General features: G+C 49.7%; 1 protein-coding gene across 2 annotated transcripts in view; it reads left to right on the plus strand.

Moving 5' to 3' along the window:
• SLC6A5 (solute carrier family 6 (neurotransmitter transporter), member 5) overlaps window positions 1-26,569 on the plus strand; it is a 47,963-nt gene that overhangs the window by 7,208 nt on the left and 14,186 nt on the right. For both annotated transcript variants that reach the window (XM_014542239.1, XM_005869403.2), the window contains exons 4-13: window positions 278-409; window positions 741-914; window positions 6,511-6,652; window positions 9,029-9,161; window positions 14,585-14,719; window positions 16,387-16,490; window positions 19,470-19,594; window positions 24,389-24,501; window positions 25,234-25,365; window positions 26,241-26,340. In XM_014542239.1, coding sequence (XP_014397725.1) covers window positions 278-409; window positions 741-914; window positions 6,511-6,652; window positions 9,029-9,161; window positions 14,585-14,719; window positions 16,387-16,490; window positions 19,470-19,594; window positions 24,389-24,501; window positions 25,234-25,365; window positions 26,241-26,340 — 1,290 coding nt within the window. The remainder of the gene's footprint in view (window positions 1-277; window positions 410-740; window positions 915-6,510; window positions 6,653-9,028; window positions 9,162-14,584; window positions 14,720-16,386; window positions 16,491-19,469; window positions 19,595-24,388; window positions 24,502-25,233; window positions 25,366-26,240; window positions 26,341-26,569) is intronic.

Below are 26,569 nucleotides of genomic sequence, written 5' to 3' on the forward strand. Positions count from 1 at the left end.
GGACTTAATTTTGGGACACTGAAGTACTACAATTAAAAAAAAAAGACTAAAACCCAGCCAGCACACAATCCTAGCAACTCATCCAGTGGGGATTGAGAAAAGGAGTGTGTTTGCAGGAAACCCTTGTGTTTTTTATAAGAGTGAAATGCCTTCAATGTCCCTGGGTGCCTGTGGTTGAGCGGGACCATCAAAAGCTCTTTGGAAAAGGAGGGGGAAAGTGGGCCCAAGCCTGGCCTTGGCCTCCCAGGGCTCTCACTCCCCATTCTCTCTTCCCAAGGTGCTTTCCTCATCCCCTACCTGATGATGCTGGCTCTGGCTGGGTTGCCCATCTTCTTCTTAGAAGTGTCGCTGGGTCAGTTTGCCAGCCAGGGGCCAGTGTCCGTGTGGAAGGCCATCCCAGCCCTGCAAGGTGAGTCCCCCTGCCTCTCAGCCCCCCCAGCCTCACGTTGCTCCCTCCGGCCACAGGGAGGGAGACCTGCTTTGCTGATCAGTAGAACTCACTCCTTCCTTCTTTATTTGATCAATTCCACCTCTGGGTCCCACTAAAGTATGACCCATGACCACTTCTGGCACGTTTCATTCCTGGCAGAATGCCTCGATGCCCTTTGTAAACACACAGGTCACCACTATTAGTGTATCCCTCTGTACAAGAGAACCAAGACCTGTCCCCACCCGGCCCCACTGTAAGAAATCCGTAGGATTTGGGATGAAGTAAATCCCTGGAAATTTTGCTTCCACAGGCTGTGGCATTGCAATGCTGATCATCTCCGTCCTAATAGCCATATACTACAACGTGATTATTTGCTACACACTTTTCTACCTGTTTGCCTCCTTTGTGGCTGTGCTGCCCTGGGGCTCCTGCAACAACCCTTGGAACACGCCAGACTGCAAAGATAAAACCAGACTTTTATTAGGTAAGTTTGGATATACCTACATTAGGTGAAGTACTCATTCATTCATTCATTCATTCATTCAATGAAGATGTGTTGAGCACATATTGTGTTTGCCTGCCTTATGCTAGTGCTGGGGGCACAGAGATTTAAAAAAACAACACCAACTATACTTAATTCTAATATTTAAGGAGCTCATGGCCCAGAAAGGGGTCATAAAATTTTTGTGTGCTCAGGAATAGCTGGAGTGTTTGTTTTTTAAAAATGCAGATTTGCAGGCTCACCAGAGTCTGATTTATTAGATTTGGGGTAGGGAGGGTTGGGAAATTTGCATTTTAGCAAGGTCCCCAGGTGACTTGTATGCATAGTACAATTTGAAAAGCAATGAGGTCCTAGAGTCTAGGGAAGTGATACAAGTGATTCTGGGTCTACACTTTACAAAATACTGCTCATATGAGAACAGGCACTTCAACTAAAGCCCTTGGTAGAAATGTGCACAATGTAATAGTAGAAGAGAGGAATTCTGCCTGGGAGACAAGGGAGTGTTTCTTGGGGTTTCAGACCTGAAATCCACGGGCACATGAGGACTTGGGAGGAGTGTCAGCTTGTTGGGTCAAGGGCGAGTAGTAAGTGTGAGGAGACACAGGCTGGTTCGTGGGCAAGGCTTCTTGGTCCATAAAACATCCCAGCCCCAAGGACACGTGTATCTGTGTCACGTAACTTCTCTCCCTGAGTCTGAGTTTCCCTCATTTGCAAAATAGAAACAGCAACAATGTCCTTCATCCTGCTCACCTCATGGGATGCTGCAAGGGGAAAAGAAATGAAAGGATATGATGATGGCAGCTGGAAAAAAAGTATAAAGCTCTACAAATGGAAGGTGCTAATTCTATCAGTCACCTTCCAAGGCTCTGGTCCTTTTAACAGGGCCCATAGGCAAGTGGTGTCTTCTCCCCAGGTGATCTGTTATTTCCCTTAAGCTGGGCTGTGCTGAGGGCAGAATCCTGTGATCTCTATAGACTGGTTCTTATTGCTGGCCCCCAAATCAGCTCTTTTGCCCTTGCAGAACTCGGACATTATTTAACCCTTGGGGTGTGTTTAAGAGAGAAAGGTGCGTCCTTCCCTCCCACACCCCCAGAGACAGGCACATACAGTCATTCACACTGGAGTATTTTCACACACATGATCACGTACATACTTACCTGACCAAGTTCCCCCGGCAGAGGCTTTGAGTAAGACTGGAGAAGAGTTAAAACTAGGGACGCGTGCCCATGAATTTCAAACCCTGTGCACCTGGACATGCTCAGGAATGGGGATGGGGATTTGTGGCAGTTCCCAGGTGTGGGGCTCACTAGTGGTAAGAGCAGAAGTAAGAGTCTCTTAGATTCTCTGGGTCTCAGTGTCCTCATCTATGTAATCTCCATGTTGACGTATTCTTAGGTTTGAGCAGTGGTTTTCTACCCAAGCTGCTGCATATCGGCTGCGTACCTACTGTGTACCAGGCACAACTCCAGGTGTTTGGGATATACCAATAAATAAAATTCACCCGGGGAACTAACAAATTGAACCGTCACTAGTGTCCATGCCAGACCAATGGATTCAGATGATCTGGGGATGGAGCCTAGGAGTCCGTATTGTTAAGGTTCCCCAGGTACACCCAAGGGTAGGAGGCACTAGGGTGCAGTTTGCCCACATCCTGGTGGTCACCTCTGCAAAGCTGCTGTCGAGAGAACCCCACTGGGCAGCTGTCCCCAGATTCACAACTGAAAACCAGCTGCCAGATGGCTCCCTGAAGATGGTGGCCATGGTAGGCAAAGGGCATCTCCCAGGATGTGGGGCCTGGAATGGAGAAATACCTCGACATCATGCCAGAGCCCAGCTTGTTCATTCCAGATTGTGCCAGGGAGGGGAGTCGCTTTTCAGGGGAGTGCCTGCTGGAAAAGGGCTGCTGCCTTGATTCAGTGTCTGTGGGAGCTTCCCTGGGGACTTCCCTCAGGGACCATGTGGGTCATAGTGATCGGTGCCTGCAGCTGTCCCCTGGGAGGATAGTAGTTCAGCAACACCATTCTCTTCTACTAACAACATCCACCAATATTTGTGCCGCACCTTAACACTTAATAATAATACCCAGCATCACTTACTACATGACAAGCACCATGCTAAACCCCATATTACCAGTGTTAACATGAACAATAAACCAACATATGGCTTGCAATATTATTTTCACTTTACAGGTGATAAAAACTGGAGCTCAAGGTCATAGAGATAGCTCTGTGGTAGATCTGGGATTTGAACCCAAGGACCCTCCTCCCAAGACCCTGGTCCTAACTACCATGCTAAATGCTTCCCAATCTACAAAGTAGCTTCATAAATGATGGCCCTGCTATTCCTAATAAGTGCCCAAGAGTTCCAAGGGGCAGGTAACATGACCTCTGTTTTGCAGGTGAGAAAGTGGACTCAAAGGCTCAGAGAGTGGGAGTGTCAGGCTGTGAGTCACAAGGTACAGCCAGCAATAGGGTTTGGGTCTCATGACTCCTGATTCTTTGCTCAGCCAGGGCCCCCGAAGAGTCCCAGCAGGTTCTACTCCCTCAGTCCTGCAGGGTGACCTCAGCCCAGGTGTTCGCTACCTATTTGTGGCTGAGGTTCTATGGGGAAAAAGGAAGCTTGTCTGAGTCAGAGACACAGTTAAGGACTATACATGATTGTTCATTGCAGCCACATTTCCAGTCTTGGAAAAATATCAGAAACACTTACACATATGATAAAAATTCAGTAATTACTGGATAATTCCATGGTTCCAATAAATTATAGTGCATCCATACGATGAAGTTTTCTATAGTCATTAAAAATGAATATTCATAAAATATGGAGAAATCCTCACCATATTGTGTTAAATGTAAAAACAGGATACAGACTTATAGTGTACTTTTATTATTATTAAGAAAATATGCATGGATAGAAGACATATAGGAAGATGATACACAATCTGTTCACTGGCAATTTGGGGCCATTCTTTCTTTTCTACATTATCTGTTATGGACATGTATTTATTTTATAGTTCTGTATGTGTATGCATGTGTTTTGTTATTTTTTTAAAGCAAGCTGAGCACATAGACTAGGCCGGGCATGTGAATGGGGGTACCCCTGGGTTTGTGGAGTTTCCAGTCTGGCTCACAGTTCCCAGGAAGCTTTAAAGGCAGAGTAAAGACACTGCACAGCTAAGCTCCTAGTGGACTGGTACAAACCAGAAAAACTATGCAAGCTCTCAGCAGAGAGACAATGGACATTTCCCGCTCTGATTACTCCCTGGGAGCGTATGGACAGGCTGGGCAGGTCTTATCTCATTTTTAAATATTTTCATTTGTTTGTTAAAAAGCAAATGTGTGTGTGTGTGTGTGTGTGTGTGTGTGTGTGTGTGTGTGTGTGTGTGTGTGTGTGTGTGTGTGTGTGTGTGTGTGTGCGTGCGTGTGCATGTGTGTGTGTGTGCGCGCGCGCACCCCCTCTCTGTTCTTCTCTGTTATCTACACACATGCATGTTCCCTTATGGGGCCAGGCGGAAGTAGTATTGGTCCTTTGGGGTCCTGGGGTGACGTAGAAAGGAGATGATGGTCTGACTTGCAGAGACACAGGCGGCTTCAGAGTCCCACTGCTCTGATGGACAAGTTGGGAGTCCAGACAAAGGGTATCTCAGGTTCTCTCCCAAAGGGCCACTCTGAGAGAGAAAACAGAACCACTCCTTCCCCGATGCAGTGTTCCACAAATAACCTCCCAAGCTCACCCTCTCCTTCACAACCCTATAACCACCCTATCCTGTGATAGCAGGCAGCTAGTCCCAGGAGAGAAGGGATGAATCGCTGCCGTTGTGACCTTCAACCATGGCAGGGAGGTATTTAACTCAGGTCCTTCTCAGAATTGCTAGGGACCTACTGCCCAGGAGCCCTGCCTCACCATCCAGATGCTGGGACCAGGTACCCATGCCAGCCCCAGAGACCAGCCCCAGCCAGCCCTCCCCCAGTCCATGGGTAGAAGCCATTTGCCACACATCTCTAAGGTGTACTAGTATTTTGTAAGAAAGACTCTTCCTTAGGAGGACTCCACCACCCAGGTATCTGTATTGGAACACGGATAATCCATGCCCTGCCAAGTGAGACCAGCGACTGTTCTGTGAAATTAGGAGCTTAGCTGGGCCATTTAAAACGGAAACCACATAAATACCATTTCTATTTCTGGAATGGCTTAATTTTCATTAGAGCTTTAATTAAATGACTCCTTTTCTCCCTAGCCTTTCATTGCTTTCATTTATTAATAATTGCCCGAGTAAAGAGAATCCCTTTCAAACAGCTTCCAATTTAGAATGATCATTATCGCCGCTCTTTGTTCAGGGTTGCTGGGCCGCAGAGCTCTCTGATGACTTGGCGGGCTGACCTGACGGCGCGGAAGCACGCTTCTGCCATCTGGCGGCGGGAAGGGGTATTGCAGGAGGCTGCCGGGAGCCCTGCTGCAGTGCCGCAGGAGCGCGTGACCTGGTTCTGCAGGCAGCAGTGACCCAGACAGCCGCTGGGGGAAGCGGGGAAGCTGCCTTCGTGCTTGTGCTTCACAATGGCAGTTTGGGAAACAAGCATTTTGGCATTTGCCCGCATGTTAGGGATCTTTTCAGTCTTAGGGGGTGGATGTACTTTTGGGCAGGAGGGCAAGAGATAAATACTGTGTTTAGGGAGAGAAAAGGGATGTGGATGGTGCTTTAAGTGTCTGCATTCAGGTCACTGCTGCTGGAAACAGATGCTTCCTCGATATTTGATAGTTATTAGTTCCGAATCCTCCTGGAACTCTGTTATTTGATTAGACTAAGGAACAAAACAGTTAATAAGAAGGCATTTTGAAGACGCTAAGAGCAGTGGTTCTCAGCCCTAGGAGCTTTTGCAGGAGACATTTGGCACTAACAAATTCATCCCCAGGGAACCCCTGGGTTAGGTTAGGTCCTGCTGTCACAAGCACACCGCATGGCTGCTGCCTCCACTAGCCTGTGTGGGTGTGTAGGAAACAATGTCATATGTATGTACTATGTGTCATTCATCCTGCCAGGCTGTGGGTTCAAGGTGAATGTGTAAGTAAGCCTTCTGTGGCAGTAGCTCTTCAGGAGGTTTGCTTATGTCTAATTAAATTCATCTCTGCAAGCCATTTACTTTCTATGGCGTTCTGAGGACCTGGGTTTGAGTCTCGAATCTCTTCCTCATTAGCTGTATGATTTCAGGAGTAACTTAACCTCCTGGAGCCTTTTCCCTCAATTTAAAAGCCGTGGTAATAGTACCCACTGCATAGGCTGTTGTGAGCGTTAAGTGAGATAATGCCTGCATATGAAGTGCTCAGTGCAGCGTGTACCGCACGGAGAGTGTCTATAAAGGAGAACCACTGTTATCTGTACGACTCAGGGCTCTGGGGTCCGTGACACATAAAAGGTAATTCTGCGGTTCATCTCCATCTAGGCTGGTTCAGCTAACACTTTCCCAAAGTTACTCTTAAATACCTGGCAAATCTTTTTGGCTTTTGGTTTTCAATTGCTAAGACCCCTGGGTATATTTTCTGCATAGATGCCACTGTGTTTCCATCCTGTCCTCTCCTACAGATTCCTGCGTCATCACTGACCATCCCAAAATCCAGATCAAGAACTCAACCTTCTGTATGACTGCCTATCCCAACTTGACCATGATTAACTTCACCAGCCAGGCCAATAAGACGTTTGTCAGCGGGAGTGAAGAGTACTTCAAGTAAGATGGCTCTGTGTTACTTTCTAAGAGAAGCCCAGTGAGTTCATGAACCCTCGACTTGCAGAAGGAGGAGGTGTGGGGGCCCGAGGGGTGGGTTGCCTCCCTCTGCACCCTCCCTGCCTATTCAAGTGATCACTGAGAAAGAGACAGTCCCCGGTTTGGCTTCTGAGAGCAGATTGTTGTGCCTCTGGGCCTGGAAGTGAGAGTTGGCAGAGTGCTGGTGGGGACAGAATCGCTGCTGCTATAATTCACGATGTTGTGACAAACACTTTGCAAAACCTGCACGCATTGTGATCTAAGCAGACCTTCTGTTGACTAGTTGCTGTTTTTTTTTTTCTTCTGCATTTGAGAAGGAAAGAGAGGCAAAATGTCAGAAACCAAGTAATGGCCAAGGATGTAAAGAACGAAATCATTTTTAAAGAACAATTTCACCCTGTTTTGTACTTTCTACATCAGTATTGAGAGACACTGAGGATTGACGTCCAGAGACACTGGAAAATCCTCGGCCCTCACAGGACGATTTAGTCAAGTTCATGGAGTTATTTTGCAAGGGAGGTCAGTGTAGGCAGTGTCCCAGCAGAGGGTACATGAAGAATGTTCTCTAGTTAGGCCTCCAGTTGGGGGTTGTCCACTTGTGTGCTCAGGGCCTTGGCGTTTGCCTGCTCACCAAGCTAATGAGTGAAGTACCGATGAGCAGGATGATAGAGAAGGGTGGGGTCTACGGCCACTTGGAGAGGATGTCAGCCAAGAGCAAGGGCGGCTGCTGGTGCTCGGCCTCACATCCCTGTCTGTGGGAGTGTGGGCAGTGCAGCTAAGCTTCCATGTTACAGGTGAAGTCGGAGGTAAAATTCGAATTGTTATGTGTCTCCCACTTTAAATGTTAGCAAACTGAATAAAGTAAAATAAAATAAAATGCAGTATCAGTGGGGCCCTGGGTTGTGATAAAAAGTGGTCACTAACATCTCTAGTAGTTGTCTGGTTGCCGTCAATTTCTGTGTCAGATTTCTCTTCTGTGCAGACTCAGAGGGGACATGGTTGTCCCTGCAGACAGAAGGGGGAGTGAGGCCGAGAGATGAAATAATCCCTTTGAAGATGATATAGGAGCAGCGAGGGTATGCGTGGACCCACCCTGAGCACTGAGAAACTGAGTCTGACTGGTGGTTAGAGGAGGTCCGACCACATAATCCACGGGGTTGAGTGTGTTGTTAAATATTTGTGAATCAGCTTTCTGTGGTTTTCACTAGTCCTCTGGGACCAGTCTTCATTTCCAAGAGGAAATGTTATTAGGAGCTTCATCCAAGAGCCCTTTTTAAAGGGTGGAGTATTTGAGGTGGAGTATTTGCAGTGGAATTAAGTGCTTTACCCTTGAACATGGGGAGGTCCTTTCATTGCTCAGGGAAGGTCTGGGAGCCCAGTTCACTTCCGCCCTTGGTCACTTCCCCTAAGCTCTTGAGCCCAGGTTGCTTCAGACGTTGAGACTGAAACAGGCTCTGTCACCCCAGAGCATGGCCACCCCTGTTCAGAAAAGTGTGGCCAGGCCTTGCAAAACAGCCTATCAGGTGATCACTCACTAGGTGACTGGGGGGAAGTGGGGGGCGGTGCTGCTGCCTTCAGAAAGCTCTGGGCTGTCATGTCTGCAGTCCCGTAGAATCTGGGTTCTGGCTGGGCCTTTGTTCAGGTCACAGAAAACCACCAACCCTGCCCTTCATCCAGGAGGCATGACAGGATTGCTTCGGAGTTGCAGGGATGGTTCGACTCTTATTAGAACTCACTGTCCTATAGCTGCCTCCTATCCCCAGGAGGAAAGCTATTTGCTCACCTTCGGCCAGGCTCCCAGCTACTGCCAGGGACGTGGGGTCTCCAGGCAGGTGGTGACTTCTTCAGCACACACAGACCCTGGATTGATTTTTACATTTAAATCTAGGCAAACACTATTGGAACGCATTCTCATAAAAGAGTAGAACAACAGAGAAAACACACCAAAGCCATTCTGGACAGTTTAGAGTTTCTGTTTGTGATGTGGCCTTCTGTAAAGACATCACCCTTGGTAAGGCCGTGCGGGGGCTGTGCTGGCACCCCTGAATGCCGGAATTTGTTGCCCTTCTCTTGGGGCATCTCATGGTGACAGTGGAGCGGACATAGTCTTGTATGGAGCCTGCCCGGGGCCATACGGAGCCTCCCTGGCACATAATGAGCAATAGGGTCGATCCCATTGGTCTCTGCAGACAGCCTGGGTCAGAGAATCCCTCACAACCCGATCTGGACAGGTCCCTGATGGGAGGTGAGGTTGCCAAGTTGGCTTGAAGCTGCTGGCTCTGTTGGGAGATTAGATCTGGAAGACTCTCACCCTCCCTCCTTTCTCTTGCCCACTCACAGGTACTTTGTGCTGAAGATTTCTGCGGGGATCGAATATCCTGGGGAGATCAGGTGGCCACTAGCCTTCTGCCTATTCCTGGCTTGGGTCATTGTGTATGCGTCTCTGGCAAAAGGAATCAAGTCTTCAGGAAAAGTAAGAAACTGGGTTTACCTACGAGAAAGCTCTGGGACACCCAGGGGTGATTGTGTCACGGGCAGGTTAAAGGGCACTGGAAGGAGAGTCCGAGACATGGGTGCTGTTCAGATTCTGGCCCCGGGCAGCTGTGGGCCTCGGGAGTGACTTCACTCCTGTCTGTGAAATGGGATAATAACACCTGCGTTCAGGGCTTTTTAAGGCTTAAATGAGACAGATGTGCACAGAGCTCCTGGGGGCACTACGGTTAGTTTCCTTCCTTTCTGTCGGCTGCCACTCTGTTCAGCGGGTGTCCCTCCCTGACATGGCTCAGTCACCGTCCTGAACTAGATGAGTGCTGCTGGCCTTTTGCCTCTTGATCTGGCTGCCAGGCTGTGACTGCTGCTACCAAGATGCTAGAAAAAGATAACAATTGTGAAGAGATCCCTTCTTCTCAACCCCGACCACCACACTCTCAGCCTTTCATGCCTTTCTTCCAACCCCCAACCCATGTACCCCATGTGCCCCCAGCACCAACACTGACAGTCTCGCAGTGGGATCTGGGTTGAGCAAATACTTGGCGACTTGCTGAGCCGTCGCTCGGCTGGCCCTTTGGAGGTGATGGGATTCCCACCCCAAGCTCAGGGCATGAAGACAAGGAGTCTGGACCCTCAGGGCACGCTGGGTACAGCCAGAGTGTCACACTGTTCTTTGTGATGGTTTAGGACGGCATTATAGCCACTGCCTCCCTCAATTTAGAATGTAGCCCTTGGTGGTAGATTGTATGGGCTTTTTGAGCAGATTTTTCTTTTAGATGTACTTCATTGAGAAAGGTTGCCAACTAGGAATTGATGATTAGTTTTCTTAAAATGAGGAATACCACCAAAAATGATGACACTGGCCTGGAGCGTGCAGACGTTAATCATGGAGCGTGGGTTGGAAGCCTGGGTGAATGGTGGCTGAGGCCTCTTATTATCCTGGGCTCCTTTGTGACTCAAATTCCACTGCCATTTCTAAGCAGCGATGTCCTCCTCCTGCAGGGAAATAAGCTCAGTTCCTCTTGCTCAGTGTCCTGGAGACAAGACTGGCTCATTGCTTCCTATGAGATCTCACTCTTCCTTTTATTTTTTAAAAATATATTTTTATTGATTTTAGAAATAGAGGAAGGGAGAAGGAGAGGGAGAGGGAGAGGGAGAGGGAGAGGGAGAGGGAGAGAGAGAGGGAGGGGGAGAGTGAGAGGGAGAGGGAGAGGGAGAGGGAGAGAGAGAAACGTGGATGAGAAACATTGATTGGCTGCGTCCTGCATGCCCGCCCCCTACTGGGGATTGAGCCTGCAACCTGAGCATGTGCCCTGTCTGTTAATCTAACCAGTGACCTTTTGGTGCATGGGACACAGCTCAACCACCTGGGCCACCGCTGAGCCAGGGCTCACACTCCCTTTTGAGCAGCTAGAATTCCAGAGGCAGGAGTGACCAACAGGCAGCCTGAAGGTCAAATGCAGCCCAAGCTCCTTTGTGACTGAAATTCCATGAACACTGCCATCTCTAGGCAGTGATGTCCTTCTCCTCAGGAGCTAACTAATTACTTAGCCCAGGCTGGTGGGGCCTCACCTGACCACCTGTTCAGGGCTCCTCAGTGAGGAGGCTGCAGCCAGATGTCAGGTGTTGACCAGCAGGCTCAGACCAACCAGTCATTGTCACTCCTGCCAAGTGTAATTCATTATTGTTCAAGTTTAATTCCTCTGACAGTACTTTCTGAAACAGGTGCATCCTGAAGCTGCCCTGGCACAGGGGACCAATGGGCACAAAGCCCCCACGCACACCCAACTCACACTTAGGCGTGCCCAGGATTTATAAGCCAAACTGTGGGCCATTTTAGTTCAGAGTGATCGCATCCTCCCCATTGCTTACGGTGTGAAATTTAAGGCAGCTCTCACTCTCAGGTTCCTGCAGGTGCCAGTTGGACCCTGAGAGTGGGTGCCTCCTTAAATGTTGGACTCTCAGCACCTCACTTGCCTTGCTTCTTCCTAACCCTGGCCCTGCCTTATACATTTCTGATCATGTGGTCCATGGAGGGGCATTAATGGGAAAGAAGAACATAGGAGTTAGAAAGCTTCAAGTTTGTATCTTGGCTCCAGCTGGGAGACCTTGAGTGAGATATTTAACCTCTTGAGCAAAATGGGACTACTAATAGCCGGTCCACAGAGGGGGTCATGTTTGTACAGTCTCCAGTAGTGAAATGGGAAGGGTTGTCTCTGCCGGTTAGACGGGTACCAGCCTTGGGGTTTTCTTCCTGCCGCCTGCTGTCTGGGTCATGTCCTCTCCTTTGCCTCCTCCATCCTCACTCCCCACCAGCCATGTGGTCAGGAGGTGACCCCTGCTGTCTTGGTGGGGTGGGGCGGTCAGACTGGTCAGGGCCCCGCCCTGCCCTGTAGCATCTCCTCTCCCAGCCCCATCTGACAGCTGGCGGGACAGCCCGGGCAGCCTCGGGCAGGCAGTCTTCCCCTGAGATGTCAGATACCTTTGGTTTCATAACAACTTCTGTGTAGAAGGGCTTCCTTAAGAGGAAGGAGAGAAGCAGGTTTGGCAGGAATCGGAGGGAGGCCTGCATCCCCCAAGCCCCTAGCAACCCCTGAGCTTCTGGGCAGGATGGAGGGGCAACTTCTGTGGAGGGTGAGGCGGGGGCATGAATGGAGGGGAGGGAGGGAAGAGGCCCCTGTTAGGAGAGGTAGCTGTGCAGAGAAAGGAGACCAGCCCATTCCCGGTCTAGCCAGAACGAAAGAGGTTGGCCTTGATGAGTAACTGGGTTTGGAAGAAGAAACAACTCATTTTCCTTAACCTGCATCCTGCCCCAATTCTGCAAATGGCAACACCACCCTTTTAGTTGCTGAGGCCAAAAATTTTGGGGTCATCCTTGCCTCCCCCCTTCCCGCCCCTCATTCCACATTATTAGTAAATGGGTCAAAAAATCCTGTTGGCTCGTCCTGCAAAGCATTTCTCCTAGCTCCTGCGAAACACCCTGGCTGGAACCATCACTCTCCCCTGCCTGGATTGCAGCCATGGCCTCCAACAGCGGCCCCTGCTTCTGCCCTGGTGCCTGCAGTGTATTCCCATCTAGCCACCTAGCCACTGGGTGTAGTTCCAGTATTAGACCACCTCACTCCTCTGCCCCAATTCCTACTGTAGCCCCCATTCCCCACTGAGAAAAAGCTCTGCAGGACCTGCCCCTCCCGCACCCCTGCCCTCTGCCCTCTGCCTGCCTCTCCTGCTGCGCTCTGCCCCAGCCACTCTGGCCTCCTGGCTGTTCCTGGGTCAGGTGCAGCCCTTCTTAGGGCCTCTCCAGCTGTTCCAGGCTCCAGTGTTCTCCCAGATGCCAGTGTCTCACTCTCACGTCCTTCAAATCTGGGCTTTTCAATGAGGCCTCCCCTGCATGTCCCACCCCCTTTGCTTTGCTCTACTTTTCCCTTTTCCACACATCACCTTCTAACAAATGATGTTACGATTACTACTGGTTGCCAGTCTCCCCATCTGGAATGTAAGCTATTTGAGGGTAGGGGTCTTTGTTGTGTTTACCCCACATGCTTAATGAAATGATCCCAAGAGTTATGTCTTAATCTCAACCCCCAACCCATTCCCTGCAAGTTCCCAAATCAGTCCTCATCCCTGAGATCCCAGTGTCTGCCAGTCCCTGCCATCCTGGAGCCCCCTCGCCAGGCCCGAGAGCCTGTGCAGCCAGTGCATGGTGGGGTCTCCGTCTCCCTCCCAGGGCAGGTGCCCCGGATGGAAGGTGCAGGTGGGACTGGAGTGGCTCTGAGCCAACAGTGCTCACTCAGCGGCTGTACATGCCCACCCCATGGTTCAGAGAGGGTTTGATGGGCCAGGATGGGAGCTTAACCTCATCCTTCCTGGTGTTTTTTAATACACGTTTGGGTTGCAACTGGCCTGTGAGCTGAAGGTTGTCAGTGTTATCAAGACTGGTGAGACCCAGGCAAGACCAAGTGGCACTTCTATTTCCAGGGCCCCCAGGCCTGTGCCACTTGGAATGGATTGTCCCATTGTACTCTTCCTGCAGCCCAGTGAGGAATATGCTGCTGTTATCACCACTTGCAGGTGTGGAAACCGAGACTCAGAGAGGTTAAGTCACTTCTCCAGGTGGCTCAGCTCATAAGTGAAGGAGCTGGGATTTGAACTTAGGCCTGTGGGACTGTAGAACCTGTTTCACCACCCGCTCTTCTCTAGTCTACCAATTCCTGATCCCAGGCCCTTCCTCCATCCCCAGGTTTGATTGACAGATAAGGAAGGAAAGCACCTCCCACGCATTGCCATCCTTATCCAACCACAGCCCCCAAGTTCTGCTCATATTACTTCTCAAATGCTTCTTGACTCTGGCCCCTCCCTCTCCTCCAGAATCTGGGAACGTCCTTCAGCTGCTATTCAAGGCCTCCTGTGAGGTGGAGTGATCACATGGTTCATGGAGGGGCATGGGAAGCAAGAACATAGGAGTTCTTCATCACTCTTAGCCTCAACCTTTTATTTTGTCCTAACAGTGATTAGAGCTTTGCCCTCAAACATCTGCTTGCCCACTCATTGCCTTCGCCTTCCCCCCTCTCCTCTCCTCACTGGCCTCTCAGATCCAGCTCCTGCATCATCTCCATGAACCTTTTAGTAAACTCCCAGGTTGAGCACCGTGCCCTCCCCAGACATCACCATGTCCTGGGCGTATGGTTTAGCCCATTATTCAGACGCTGTCTCTGAATCTTCCAGGTCATGAGTCCCTGGATCCTCATGCATCTAATGTCTGGCATAGTGCCCAGGTCATGTAGGCCCTTAGTAAATGCTCATTGAACTTAGTTGTATTTAATGACCATTTATTATAAATTAGACACTATGCTAGAGGTTCATTTGGTCCTCACAATTACTTATTTTTTAAAAAAGATGCCCTTGTCCTTATTACAGAGGCAGAAACTGAGATTCAGGAGGCTCAATAGCTTGTCCAGGCTCTCGTGGCTCAGAATAGCATCGCCAGGGATGCTATTCCATTTGAACTACATGTGTCTGATCATCAGATCAGGGTCTTTCACCCGATAGGGCGTCTAAGAACAAGGATGGGAAGCTTAAGCTAAAAGGATTAATCTCTAATGGTGGGATCTGGGGCCTCAAGCAGAGGGTAGGGTAGGAGTTAGGGAGGCAGCTGTCCATTCAGCTGCTGGGTGGGGTGAGATCTCCCATAGCCATACTCACTGGGGGCTGACTCACTCTGGGTCACCTTTGGTCCCAGTGCCTTTCCCATGTCCCCAGCCCTAGCAGAGTTTGGGGAAACTACCCGATGCCCTCCCCATTGGACACCCGTGTCCAGGGGCAGGTCCCACCCTGCCTCTGCTGACGCTCCTCAGGCACCCGCTGCAGGCCCGCCCCACCCAGCTCTCTGTTGCATGGCTTTTCCAGGTGGTGTACTTCACGGCCACCTTCCCGTATGTCGTGCTTGTGATCCTGCTCATCCGAGGGGTCACCCTGCCCGGAGCTGGCGATGGGATCTGGTACTTCATCACACCGAAGTGGGAGAAGCTCACGGATGCCACGGTGGGCTTACAGTTTCATTTATGACGTGCATGGGGGCTGGGGGACGGCACATGGGGAGGGGACCCACGCCGGGACACTCTTTGACAGAAGGGGTCAGACCTCCTCCCACAGGGCATCTCACTGTCCCCTTTACAAAGTCCTGCTAATCTGGGAATGGTACGCACTCAGGAAATCTTTAATGAGAAGTGGGCAACTGGGGTTTTTCAGATTCCGGGAATGGTTGTCCTACATTTGAGGTAGCAGCAGAGGCCAGAATGAAGAATGAAATCCCCTTAATAGCTTTGGGCCACCTCACACCACTTATCTGTTACTAATTATAGTGCGTTGGAGATGAAGTTTTGCTGGCTGGAAAATAATAGCACTTAGACAATTCTATTTTAAAGGGCCCAGACGCATTTGAATACTTCCAGCACATGCCACAGGGCTAGCACATGCTTGCACTTTCTCTTTACATATTCTGCACAGGCACCTCTTACTCTAAAATTCCCAGAACAAACCTCCAAAAGAGGGGTGTCTGTGTAATAAGAAGTGAGTTTTCTCACCTTAAAGAAATATGTGCTTTTCCAGAATATATTAAGAACACACAGCTAGGATTGAGTTTGCACATAACAGAAACCCCCAGGTAAGAGTTGACTTCACTTGCATGTGCTAAAGCAGCCCAGTGGTAGATAGTCAAGCACTGGCTGGGTAGCTGCAGGTGTCTTCAGGGGCCCAGGCTCCTGTCTTTCTGCCTCCCCATCTTTAGGGAATAGCTTCCATGTGGCTACCAGAGCTCCAGCCATCATAGCAGCATTCCAGGTAGCACAAAGGGGTGAGGAAAGGGGTAGAGATAGGCACCCTCACTCTTTAAAAGTACGGAAACCCCAGAAGTCCCACATCACACTTGATTTTCACACCCTTGGCCGGACACTAAATACTATGATTATCCTCTTCTAGTTGCATATCCCCTTGATGCTGGGAGGTGGTTCTTTAGCTGCCTTTAAATAAAACCACAGCTTTGAACTTTCTCTTTGCATGTTGTAAGCACAATTTTAAAACCAGGTTTAATTTACAAAAATGATGGCAGGTCCATCATATGAGTCATATAAATCTCCAGCTCACACTCTTGAGTGGCCTTCTGGAGTTTTATGGGGACAATTAAGAGAAATCACCAAGAGAACAGAGGCGATGTCAGCCAAGTTCAAGAAGCACGTGGCTTATAAAACCCCCTCCACTGTGGCATAGGCAGCTTTGCTATAAAAGGGGGCCATAGAGTTTCAGATTTTTAATAGCAGTTGTAATCTGTAGAAATGTTAATTTTAAAAGGTTGATATTTTGGATCCACCAGCATATCTTGCTGTTGCAAATTGTTTTTTGAGAGTGACTGCAGCTAAAGAAGGGGCTCTCCCTTCTGTATAGTTTTTCATGGTAGGAAATGGAAGATGAAATGTGTACGTAGTTTGTTGAGTTCCTCTCCTTTGGTTAGAATGGAGCTGAAATCTGCCAGGTAATTCACTGCCTTTTTGGCATCTGGCACAAAGGATATTTCTCATTGCATCAATGCCAAATTTGTCTCATCTCCCACCGCCTTTGCCTGGGGCAGGGGTGAGGCCAGGGGCCTGGCAGACTCCCCTGCCTGGGTCAGCCGCTCTCAGTGACCTTGACCCCTCTCCCCTTTTGCCTGCTAGGTGTGGAAAGACGCTGCCACTCAGATTTTCTTCTCTTTATCTGCTGCCTGGGGAGGCCTGATCACGCTCTCTTCTTACAACAAATTCCACAACAACTGCTACAGGTACGTTGTAGCCTTTCAAGTCCCAGTGGCAGCTGGCGAGGGGGAACAGGGTCTGGGACAGAAAATGGACTGAGGCCACACCCTCACCCTGCACCTTAGTAGAGCCAGAGAGTTGCCTTGGCACAGGTGAACCCTGCTCAGGCCTGGCTGCTGGCTTCCGGTGGCCTGCACCCCGACTGCACTGCTGACCTTGGCACCTAGGATGGAGCCGAGCCCCTCTGTAGGTTGTGTGCAGGGAGCCGTGTCCTGGGATGGTTGTTCCGTCAGCAGCCCAGTCCCTGGGTCCAGTCGTATGGGAGTCACTGGTGAAGTCTGGTCATTCAGTCACTCTACAGATGTTTTTCTAGAGACCCTATAAGAAAAGAGCACCTTGGTGATAGGTGTGTTAATTAACTCAATGATAGACATCCTGTCACGATGTCTACATATATCCAATCATCATGTACACTTTAAATATAATACAATTTTATCTGTCACCTATACTTCAGTAAAGCTGACAAAAAAATGCAAACATTGAGTTCCCCTCCCAGATCTATTCATCAGAATGTCTGGAGGGGGGCAGGCCCAGGAACCTACAGATCCAGGCAAGATCCTCAGGGGAGTCAAGGACGGTGATGTTTGGATAGTGTGATGTTAGGGATGCTGTGGAACCCAAAGACCCCAAGAGAGCCTGACCAGTTCTTGTAGGAGATGTTATTGAAAGTTAGACATGTTATGACAAGCAATAGGAAAATAAGGCCCATTCTCTTGGGAAGCTGATACAAAAAGGAAAAAAGGAAGAAAGAAAGGAGGAGGAAAGAAGGATAGAAGGGAGAATAGAAGTGAGAGAGGGAGAGGTAGAAGAAGAAAGGGAGGGAGGGAGGGAGAAGGGGCGGAAGGGAGGAAAGAAGGGAGGAAGGAAGGATGGAGAGAAGGATGTATCTTGGAGTCAGATAGACTTGTATTTAAGTTTGCTTCACCATTTACTAAAACTCCAAGATGTGGGCAAGGTACGCCACTTCTCTGAGCCTTTGCTGTCTCATCTATAAAATTCAATTATATTTTGTTGAGCGGTAAGAGATGATGTATGCAAAGTTTTCAGAGCAATGTTGTGCACATAGTAGGTGCTCACTAAATGGCAGTTGCCATTATTATTACCTATAATAATAAAAACATAATATGCTAATTAGACCGGATGTTCTTCCGGACGAAGCCTTGGCGGCGGGGGCTGAGGCAGAGGCGGTTAGGGGTGATCAGGCAGGCAGGTGAGTGGTTAGGGGCGATCAGGCAGGCAGGCAGCGAGCGGTTAGAAGCCAGTGGTCCTGGATTGTGAGAGGGATGCCGGGATTGCGAGAGGGTGCAGGCTGGGCTGAAGGATCCCCCTCCTCCCCACTGTGCATGAATTTCATGCACTGGGCCTCTAGTTTTTAATAAAGTATGAGATATTTTGTGAACCCAGAAGAAACGACTATACTAGTAGTTAAGCTGTGGCCTAGGATGGTTGGGACGGCCTCACAGGAATGAGATCTAGATTGGGCCAAATTTCAACAGGTGCAGGCAGGAGGAAATGTTTGCAGGTAGCAAGGACAGCTAGCAGTGGGGATGAGTGGGAATGAGTGACAGGGACATGGGGCAGGAGCAGTGGGATTGGAGCTGATGGTGTGCCCAGAGGGCTGGAAAGAGCCTTTGGAATTAGTCTGCTGGGGCTGCCATAGCAAATACTGAGAGTGGGTGACATCAACAACAGAATTTTCTCATAGTTCTGGAGGCTGGCAGTCTAAGATCAAGGTGTTGACAAGACTGAGACCTCTCCTCTTGGTTTGTAGATGTCTGTCCTCTCCCTGTGTCTTCGCATGGTCCTCCCCCTGTGTATCTGTGTTCCAATCTTCTCCTCTTATAAGGGCACCAGTCACACTGGACTAGGGCCCACCCTAATGACTTCTTTTTAACTTAATTGCTTGTTTAAAGACCCTGTCTCCAAATAGAGTCACATTCTAAGGAACTGGGGGTTAGGAATTCAACATATGAATATTAGGGGCACATAGTTCAGCCCATTACTGTGGTGTCAGACTATGGTGTATGGACTTCTTTGACCACTGCTGCTCACTAAATTGTAACCGAGAATCAGTCTGCATACCGTCCAAGGGGGAAGCATTGCTCTGTGCTTTGTTAGAAATGAGGCAGTGTGGTGTGGCAGAAGGAACACGGGCAGTGAGGCAGGAAGTCTGGATTCAAATCCTGACCTACCCTTAATTTGCCATTACCTTCCCCTGGGCTTCACTTTCCTCGTCAGTAAACTAAGGGGCCGGACAAGATGGGTTGTTTACTGAGCAGTTGTCTGTGCCGGCCTCTGTGCTGTGCAGAAATCATCTCCTTCTGTCCTCACAACAGCTGTGAGGGAGGCAGGGCCATTGCCACCATTTAAAATTAGAGTGGGAAGAAGTGACTTGCCCTGAGGCTCCATCTAGCTGTGACCTCTCTTGAGTCTAGGATGGCTGGATAGGGCAGGCTGGGAAACTGCAGCCTGTTGCCAGCAGAGGGCGCTTGTCTCTCTCCCCTCTGCTCCCCCTTGCCCTTTTCAGCCTGGGTGCCCCAATCCAAGGTGTCCTCATACTTGGGTGGCATTTCATGGTCCCACTGCCTTCTCTTCTCTCATCCGTGGTTCCTGTCCCCAAAAGGCCCCACCCCCTCAATTTCTGCTCTGATGGACAGACTTGCCTCTGTCAGTTCACAGCATGCAGAGCCAGAGGCCCCAGGACAGGGCAGTTAGGGGAGATCTGTTTGCACCTTTGGTGGTTATAAGTTCAGCCCAAGGGAGTCTGTGGTCAGGACTGGTTGTTCCTGTCCTTGTGAATAAAGAAAACAAGGCCAGCCTGCAGTAAATGCATGTATGGAAATAGCATGTATACACAGACACATGTGTGCACACGCTGTGTCCTTCCTCTTGTCTCTTCCTGCCCACCAGGCACATCTAACCACCAACTCTCATCTCTTCTCCAGGGACACTCTAATTGTCACCTGCACCAACAGTGCCACGAGCATCTTTGCCGGCTTCGTCATCTTCTCAGTTATTGGCTTCATGGCCAACGAGCGCAAGGTCAACATTGAGAACGTGGCGGACCAAGGTACAGTGTTGCTGTCACCCTGCTGTTGCAGGGCAGGTGCTGAGCTCGCCTCACAAGACCCTAAGTTATGCTCTGCTAGGAAGTTGGCCTCTGGAACAGGATGGAGGGTTGGGCACCTGGGTTCCCCTTTGCGGAGGGACAGAGATATATCCCCAGTAGAAGCTCACACAGGGTCAGAGCTGGCTGGGCCCTAGTCAGAGGGGTCACTATAAAAGCCCCTGTCTTGCTCCTCTCTCCTCTGGTCTATTTTTCCTTTCCCTTCTTACCTCAGCTCCAGCCTAAGGAAGGTTGCCCCTGTCACACCTGATGGGTGTGAGTAGAGGAGTCATTAGGCAAGGCAGCAGGGCTGAGGTGCACACAGGTGGCTGCAGGATGTGTCCCTTGCAGAGGACACTAGGACCTGAGTGCTCGCTTCACAAGAGCATTGCCTTCAGAGCAGCCTTTTCCTGACGAAGCACTTTCCTGGTTGTTGGGTCACATGTGCTCTCAGGGCTTTCTGCTTAGTCAGCAAGACAGACCTGCAGTTTTCCCCAGTGGAGGAAAGGTTGGATGGTGGCGATGGGAGGGATGTAGAATAAATGTTGACTCTCCACCCAAGTCATCCTATGTTCATGGCTAACATTGGTGTGGCACTTCGGAGTTTGCAGAGAGCTTACATTTTTATCTCATTTAATCCATATTCCTAGCACAGCATTTTGCAGAGAGAGAGAGAGTGTGCTTAATATTTTTATTTAACTCTTGATTTCCATCAATATTCCTAGCACAGCATTTTGCAGAGAGAGTGTGTGCTTAATATTTTTATTTAACTCTTGATTTCCATCCAGCCTTGTTCTCCAAAGAATTCGGGTGTTTGGTAGGTTTTTGGGATTAAGGGACTTCGTTGTGGCTATTGCTTATCATTATGACCATTCTCTAATCGGACGTTTAGGGGATGCCTCAGTGTGGGGCCATGCCAGGGGCTATAGGGACATGACTGTGGCCCTAGATAATCCAGAGCGGCTTCGCCATGCATTTACCTTTCTTCAAGGAGCTCACTGCAGTTCTCAGCGAATGGCTCAGGTGCCAGCACTGAGAGAACTAAGCCCTGGAAGTGTCACCTTCTTGGTGGGCTGCCCATCTTTCCTGGCTCCCAAAGGGTAATTAATGCTTCCGTGGCGCTGATGGTGCACTGCGGGCCTCAAAGAGTTAAAGAGGGGGCCTGCTCCAGGGGGTAATGATCTCTCCCTGGAGAGCAGGTTTTTGGTTCTGCTGCAGTGCCCTGGGTTCGAGCTGAGCCAGGCCTCTCCTGGTGGAAAATCTGCAGCTCCCTGGAGAACAGGGAGGGCAAGAGAGAGGCAGGGAGGGCTCTGTCCTCAGGGGTGCCTGTGCCACCCCAGCTGTCCTCATTCTCTCCCAGCAGAGCAGCTGGGGCAGGGAGGGTCCTGCCCCACCCTCTGGCAGACCTGGTGTATTTTGTTATTTTTGTGACATTATCGTGCTCATTGTGACCAGTGGCCAAGCCACATTAGTTAACACATCTGAGCTCTTTTCTGCCCCAGGAAAGGAATTTGGGGGTACGTGTCGCTGAAACCCAAATGGAATTCTGCTTTTCCTTTACATCAGACAATTGCCCAGGTTTCTCTCTGAAACTTCCCCTTTCCGGGTTGTTTTCATGCCCTCTGATTTTAACAACAAGAGCCCTGTAGCCTGCTCTGACGTGTGTTGATCCTGGGCACAGGGACAGTGGGCCTCATTCCCCCCGGGGAGGGGCAGTGGCCCCTAGGACTTCTCCCCGAGCCGTGGGCAGCTGGCCCTGCTCGTCTGAATGGCTTGCTTCTGTGTGGGTTTGCAGGTTGTCTGGCTTCTCCCGTACAGGAGAGGTTCTGTGGACACAGGTTGGAGATCTGGGGTCGGGCCCATACTGAATGCTGGCCACTCCCTCCTCGCTGGGCAGGATCGTCATATAGACATGCAGTATGTTTTTGCCGACCCAATGTTAGTAACTATGTTTAGGTTTTTACTCAAAACCAGGTTCTTTTTAGTGACCTAACAACACTCTGTTTTGCCTTCTGAGGGAGGCATTTTTGTCATGGACATTTCCCCAAATCTCAGCCACACGGGAGTTTTGGGGCCTGGAGGTGGGATTGGCGATGAGACCGTGCTGGGCTCTCCTTTCGCAGTGAGCACAGGGAAGGGACGCGTCCTTCTCAGGCGTCTACTCCACCAAAGCAGCATCCTGGGGAGCCAGCCTGTTAGCATCATCTCCATGGCTGCCTGTGGACTCCTGGTGAGAATTCAGCCTCGGGCTGATCGAGATGCTCCTCCCACAGCAGGAAGCCAGGGCCAGACCAGAGAGGATGGACACAAATTCGAGTTGTGTATTTCGACTTTCCAAGTTCAGTGGGAACTGCCAGGTCACCAGACCACCAGGAAGCGCTTCCTCACCCCTAATACTTCAGAGACGTGGCTCATCAAAATGAACACCCTCAAACAGGCCTGCCCAGCAGCCCTTACCCTTCTAAGAACTCATCCATCCTAATAGGTTTCCCAGCAGAGCGGCCATTCCCCGTGTGACCAGGGCCCCTGGCTGTGTCTTAAGTGACTCTAGGATAAAGGATGCCATCGCTGTAGGTCTCTGGGGGCCTGTCCAGGTTGCTGGGACACAGAGCCCCTGATCCCCTCTTATAGGAAGACCAATAATGGCTGATGCTTGCTGAGTTCTCAGTGTCCATTGTTCTGAGCCCTTTACTTGTATCTGCGCATTTAATTCTTACAGAAACCTGATGCGGGTAGGTACTGTTATCTCCATGCCATCGATAAGGTTTGTGCAGAGAGAACAAGTCTCACCAAGTCCCACTTTCCAATCCACGGGGCTGTGGAGCCTGCACCCCACTACCGGGCAGCACTGGCTCCCCTGGGACTGGAGAGATGCCAGGGCCTCTATCAACCCTATGGACCTCATCTGGGGAAACTCCACTATGGCTCAGATAATCCATCTTTCGAGAAAAAAAATCTGAACTTTACAAAGTAATATAAACAATGTATTTTTAAAACCCACTCCCCTGCCCTCTTGGAAGAACAGAGTTCGCTGAAAATGATGCTTCACTTGTACTTTAGGGAGGCAGCTGAGACAGAAGCAGGCCACACATGAAATCATTTTCATCCTGAAAGAGCAGTAAAGCCCCAAGGGCTGGATCCTGCCACGGCCATCAGCCCCAGTCCTCCAAGTGGCCATTTAAGACCTCTTGCCCACTTTATGGGCCCAGCTGTCGCCGGAGCGCTGCTGCTTCCTCAGTGTTCGGCATTCGAGACCTATTTGGAGCTGAAGTTTAATACAGCCTTTTCTTTTATGGTTTATACAGGGAGCCTTCTGAGGCTGGCTCTGCTGTGTGTTCAATAAATGCATAAAGCAGGGGGTATCTGAGGCATTCGGGGCTTTATGCTTTAAATACCCCAAAGCCCTCGGCATCATTCGGAACAAGCAACCCGATAAATTCCAGTTTAAAAGTGCTGTTAGGCTTGAGTTGTAAAAACTCCAGGTGCTGTGACTTCTGGTTCCTAGCCGTGTGTGGGCTGTGTGTTACCCGGCATTGTCTCTGCCCATTATCATTTATTTTTCTACTGACAAGGAAATTCACAACTGCTGATCATTAGCCATCCTGGGTTACAGTAATCCTCCCAGCGAGGCTAAGGCAGATAGGAACCCCTGGCAGGGCTTTATGATGGTAGGGAAAACTGCAACTCAGAGTCCTCCACCAAGAGCATGTGGTATTCTTGGGAAAACCTGAATCGGAAATGCTGATTTCCAAGGTCATTGTTCACTCATAATGGAAGCTAATGTTCTCCAAGTGAGGCATTGGTCTCCGTGCTTTGCCTGCATTTTCTCATCGGTTCCCCGGAACCACCCTGTGAGGTACTATTGTTATTCCCATTGCACAGATGGGAAAAACTGAGGCTCATAAAAATGAAATGACTTGTCTAGGGTTGCACAGTTGGTAAGTCATGGAGTGTGAATTTGGACCCAGATCTGCCTGACCATTAGAACCCAAACTTTCTTAACACTCACACTGTGCTTCAGCGCCCCCTTTCCCCCAGCTGATTCTCCGTGGACTGACATACCCCCATCATTCCCAAGCCTTTGTAGGGCAAGATCTGAACTGTGTTAGGTGGATTTACATTTTATGTAAATGGCTTCTCCTGAAATGAAGCCATTCTGGGCGTGTTCTAGCCTTTAGAACAGGGTTCTCAACCTTAGCTCTATTGGCACTTGGGCTAGATAATTCTTTCTTGTGGGGACTGCCTCGTGAAGTGAAGGATGCTTAACAGCATCTCTGGCCTCAGCCCACTAATGCCAGTAATCATCCTCCACCATCCCCATTGTGAAATTAAAAAATGTCTCCAGCCGTTGCCCAATGTCCCCTGGGGGCAAAATCACCCCTTGTTGAGAACCACTGTTCTAGAGGATAATTGTTATATTCTTCCCCTACTCATCCATACAAAGATGGGTTTTTCATGTTATTTGCATGGGACACAGCCTGGCATTAAGGTCTGAGTCTCTGTCTTGGCATTATTTGGGGGCCTCTCCTCTCAGTTCCCCAAGATATGGATCTAATTCCCCTGGTTCTTCCCCTCAAGGAGCTTAAGATCTAACTGGGGAAATGGGTAGAAATGAGTAAAGAAAACCAACCAACCAAACAAGCAAAAAACAGTGGGAGCAGCATGTAAGTAACAATTCAGGATTTCCATGGAGAGAAGGCCCGGTGGGCTTCCAGGAAGAGGGGGCCTGTCTGCAATCATTTGTCTTGTTCTTTCCAGGGCCAGGCATTGCATTTGTGGTTTACCCGGAAGCCTTAACCAGGCTGCCCCTCTCTCCGTTCTGGGCCATCATCTTTTTCCTGATGCTCCTCACTCTTGGACTTGACACCATGGTGAGCCCCTCTCTTCCACCCCTGCCCCAGGGTCCTTCTGAAGACCCCCTCCTCCTGGGTCCTGCATTCTGCCTGCAGTGGTACCTGCATTTTTCTCTCAAGTTATATACAGATGGTGAATCACCTGTCCAGGACTCAGGATAACCTTGCATTTGCGAGGGACTCATGAGATGGTGCCAGGGAGCGGCCCTCTCTTCCTTTATTCCTTGCTCCATTTTCTGTGCATGATTTAGCCAGTGTATTTACCACTTTGGTGTCATTTTGCCAAAGCAAATTCTGTGGGGCAGGATAAGGGAGAATAATATCAAGTCACTTTTAGGAGAATTGCTCTAGGGCTGAGGCTACTACCCATCATGCTGACAGGCGCTCAGAGTTTAGGAGTTGGGTGCAAAGAGGGTTTTTCCTCAAGTAGAAGATCAAATGCAGGTAAACTGGAGGAGGATTTACATCTCATGAATACAAAGTGCAGCTTCAGCTACCCTGACGGGTGAGTATGAGTGCAGGCTCTGCGGGGCTGCAGGTAATTTCTAAAGCTCACATTCTGCTTGCATTCCCTCTCTGGCCTTGTGGACTGGACCCAACAAGGCCTTTGAGGCCTATCAAGGGAAGGCAGTCCTAAAAGCCAAACCTGATACAGATACCATGGTCCCTGTGGGAAGCACAGAGGGCTTTTTGGAGCCTTCAGGATGGTGTGGTTTATCTCAGACGCCTTTTTCCTTGGCCCCATTCCAGTTTGCCACCATCGAGACCATAGTGACCTCCATCTCGGATGAGTTCCCCAAGTACCTGCGTACCCACAAGCCGGTCTTCACTCTGGGCTGCTGCATTTGTTTCTTCATCATGGGCTTTCCGATGATCACTCAGGTAACTGGGTGTGGGGACTGCATGGCTGTCTGTCCTTTCACCCTTAGCGCTCAGGTCTCATAACAGTAGCCAAGTCACTGGCATTTCTGTGCATATGGCCCCAGGCTATTGGGGATTCTGACCACAGAGGGAAATATGTCACCTTGGCTACTCATGGCACTTCTTACATCTTCTTAATTGAGATGTAGCCTTCTTGAGCCAACGAGGCAGGTGTGTCCTACTTTAAGAAAATCCAAATTTACTGACCAGAGAAATGTCCAGTTGCTTACTCCTCATACACAAGTGTCTTCAGCCACTTGAGGTCATTCTAGCCTGAGGGTCTTGGTAAATGGAGTGTTAGCTCACTCAGTATACTATTGCTTTTGCTCTCTGTGTGACCTTGAGCGACTCACCACTTTGGGCCTTAGTTTCTTCATCTGTAAAATGATGGCTTGGAATGAGATGATCTTTCAGCCTCATCGATTGTAGAGAGATTTACAGAGTGAGATCGAGATGCAGGGGGATGCAGGAGAAATGCCCAAAGACGCCTCAAGGTTATATGAAGGTCAATCAAATGCAGATGTATGGGTAGAAATGTTCATCTATTGCTTAAAGCAAAAACAAAATGATCTGGCTGCTCTCACATGCACATCTTCAGATGCTGATCTGAAGAGTAAGATGATAGGTCATTTTCTGTGCCTTTTCTGTTGATGGGCTTCAAGTCTCTTGGGGGAGGCTTTGCCAACATGGCAAGGCCTCCAGCTTGCATGCTGGATCAGCTTTAGGGAGGGGAGATTCTTTGACTCCTGTTTGCACCTGACTCTCCTCTCCTGTTAGAAATGGGACAGAGCCTAGACCCAGGCCCATTGATCTCAATTGTTTCTCTTCCCTGCTAGGGTGGGATTTACATGTTTCAGCTGGTGGACACATACGCTGCTTCCTATGCCCTCGTCATCATTGCCATTTTTGAGCTCGTGGGGATCTCCTATGTGTACGGTAAGGGAACAGACCTGCCTGCTGCTGTGGTAGAACTTAGTGTAGATAGGCAGGTTTCCATCCTATATAACAAAGAGGTAATATGCAAATCGACCATCACCCTTGCACAAGATGGCCGCCCCCATGTGGTCACATGATGGCCACCCCCATGAGGTCATAAGATGGCCACCCCCATGTTGTCACAAGATGGCCACCATAAGATGGCTGGCAGGGGAGGGCAGTTAGGGGC

This window comes from Myotis brandtii, unplaced genomic scaffold (genome assembly GCF_000412655.1).
Source record: "Myotis brandtii unplaced genomic scaffold, ASM41265v1 scaffold293, whole genome shotgun sequence".
Classification (NCBI taxonomy): Eukaryota; Metazoa; Chordata; class Mammalia; order Chiroptera; family Vespertilionidae; genus Myotis; species Myotis brandtii.